The following is a 2,500-nucleotide window of genomic DNA, read 5'->3' as shown; positions in this document are numbered from 1 at the left end:
CTCTCTCTCTCTCTCTCCCTCTCTCTCTCTCTCTCTGTCCAGGTGATCAAAGCGATAGATGAGGGTTACCGTCTGCCGGCTCCTATGGACTGTCCTGTGGTGTTGCACCAGCTGATGTTGGACTGCTGGGAGAAGGGGCGCAGCGAGAGGCCCAAGTTCGGCCAGATCGTCACCACCCTGGACAAGCTGATCAGGAACCCTGCCAGCCTCCGAGAGCTGGCCAACAGCTCTGTGTGGTTAGTCCATCAGTCCATCATGTACGCGTAGATCTCCACACAGTTAGGTGTACGCTGTTGAGCTCTACAACTGGACGTGTCAGTTTTATTGCCACTTGATACACACACTTTGTATCTGAGAGAGGGTTTCTATGCTACAATAGTTCCTGAAGTGGAAAATTGCTAGGTATTGATTTAGTGAGTGTACAGCCATTCACACTGACCTTCTCACTGTGATTACTGCTGGAGTCCGTGGTCTGTGTGGTGTTCATTGTTGTTTTTTTGTTGTTTTTTTGTCCAGGCAAGACCCGACCACGCCAGAGTTCAGCGTGACTACGATGGAGGAGTGGCTGGATGCCATCAAGATGGGCCAGTACAAGGACAACTTCTCCAGTGCAGGATACGTCACCCTGGACTCAGTCCTCTACATCAGCATCAGGTGAGATACCAGGGACCAGGCAGGGCTGAGCTGGACTGGGGAAGAGAGGGGTGGCATCAGGTGAGATACCAGGGACCAGGCAGGGCTGAGCTGGACTGGGGAAGAGAGGGGTGGCATCAGGTGAGATACCAGGGACCAGGCAGGGCTGAGCTGGACTGGGGAAGAGAGCTGGACTGGACTGGGGAAGAGAGGGGGAGCAGGGTAGCCTAACATGATTCTGAGGCTTTCTCTGGATTTGGCTCAAAGTAGATAAACACAAATCTAGCATGAGATGACCTAGCCCTAAAGCTTACAGTACATTTAGCCTAATCATTAGGATGATTCAAAGACAATTCAATCTGACCTTTCTTTCTCTCTTTTTTTCCTTCTTTCTTTCTTTCTTTCCCTTTTCTCTTGCTTGTCTTTCTCTAGTGAACTGGGTAAGATGGGTGTAACATTGGTGGGTCACCAGAAGAAGATCCTGTGCAGTGTGCAGAGCCTGCAGACCCAGGGGACCCACGTCCAAGTATAACAGTTTCCCAATAGACACACACTGACATTGAGCCAAAATGGACGCTACGCTTTGAGTTTCCTCATAGAGACACACTGAGATGGAGCCGTAATGGATTGCTCTGCGTTTCCTCCATTGAGACACATTGAGATGGAGCCAAGATGGACGCTCAGCTCCTTTACCTCCTTGCAGCTTCACCATTGTCCACCCGTCCTGGATGCTATGATAGCGTAGTAGGCACTCTCGGCATCAGCACTCCGAATCCCAGCAACCCAACAACAACAACCGCAAACGGAGAGACAGAGAGAGACATCTCAAACCAGGCACTCATCTCAAACCATCTCATACCATAACTCGACAACTAAAAAAAAAAATGAATAAAAAAAAAAAAAAGAACTACAAAAAAAAGAAGAAATTAGATTAAATGATTATCATCACTGTCTGTGAAGTTGAGTGTACAGTTGGTTTTATTGTTGTTTCGTTTTATGTTTTCGATGATTAGCATTTTGATTTTTCACCCAGTGTAAAGAGGCAAGAGATGATATGTATTTGTATAGATAAGTGTTTATATGAGCTATGTGTGTGTGTCCCACACTCTGGAACTGAACATAATGTTTGAGTCAGTTGCCAGGCAACACAGGTGGGCTGCTCTTCATGGGTTGCTACCTGGTGCATGTATGGCCCCTCCCCTTCCGCTCTGTAAAAAAAAGATGCCATTGGATGACCCAGGCGTGTGGCATGAATGTGTAGGGGAAATGGAAAGAGGGAGATGGATGGATGGATGGATGGATGGATGGATGGATGGATGGATGGATGGATGGATGGATGACAAGACGGAGGACGATGTGGAGGGATAGGGATAGGGGAAAGAGAGAGATGTGGAGAATGAGTGTCCATGTGTACAATATGAGTTGGACATTCTGAATGGTCTCAGAAGACACCCATTGTATTGGGCCGGAGCCAGAGCTTCCATAGCCACTGCTTCCAGACACACACCTACCGTAAGTCTATGTAACGCGGTCTTAACGTCATTTAGCACAGCATACAGCAGTTGCAGCTTAGCATACAGTTAGCATACAATTAGCATACAATTAGCCAAGACATTCAGTCAATACATTGTTAGCATACAGTGTTAGCATGTTAGCCTCAAGCTAGCCTCCCTGTGTTGAGGCTTGTTGGTGTATTGTTTAGAGCCAAGGTGATGTGGTAAGAGTTGTGACAGAGTTGACACTGTTTAGAATGTGTGTATCTGTTTTTCTCCAATGTTGTGCCATGTTCAGTAACCTGGTGGGGGTTTTTTCCCGTCGTTTCACCTCCGATTGACATCGGCTCAATCCCACTTTGCAGCAACCACCA

The 2,500-nt window shown here is 47.5% G+C and overlaps 1 protein-coding gene across 1 annotated transcript in view; it reads left to right on the top strand.

Moving 5' to 3' along the window:
- Window positions 1-1,893, top strand: part of LOC310824644 (ephrin type-A receptor 3-like) — a 5,545-nt gene extending 3,652 nt beyond the window's left edge. The window contains exons 4-6 of the mRNA XM_083697902.1: window positions 43-236; window positions 517-654; window positions 1,066-1,893. Of these exons, the coding sequence (XP_083554028.1) occupies window positions 43-236; window positions 517-654; window positions 1,066-1,165 (432 nt within the window). The 3' untranslated portion in view covers window positions 1,166-1,893. The remainder of the gene's footprint in view (window positions 1-42; window positions 237-516; window positions 655-1,065) is intronic.
- Window positions 1,894-2,500: the final 607 nt, after the last annotated feature.

This window comes from Argentina silus, assembly GCF_951799395.1.
Source record: "Argentina silus genome assembly, contig: scaffold_443, whole genome shotgun sequence".
Classification (NCBI taxonomy): domain Eukaryota; kingdom Metazoa; phylum Chordata; class Actinopteri; order Argentiniformes; family Argentinidae; genus Argentina; species Argentina silus.
This window is presented reverse-complemented; position numbering and strand designations above follow the sequence as displayed.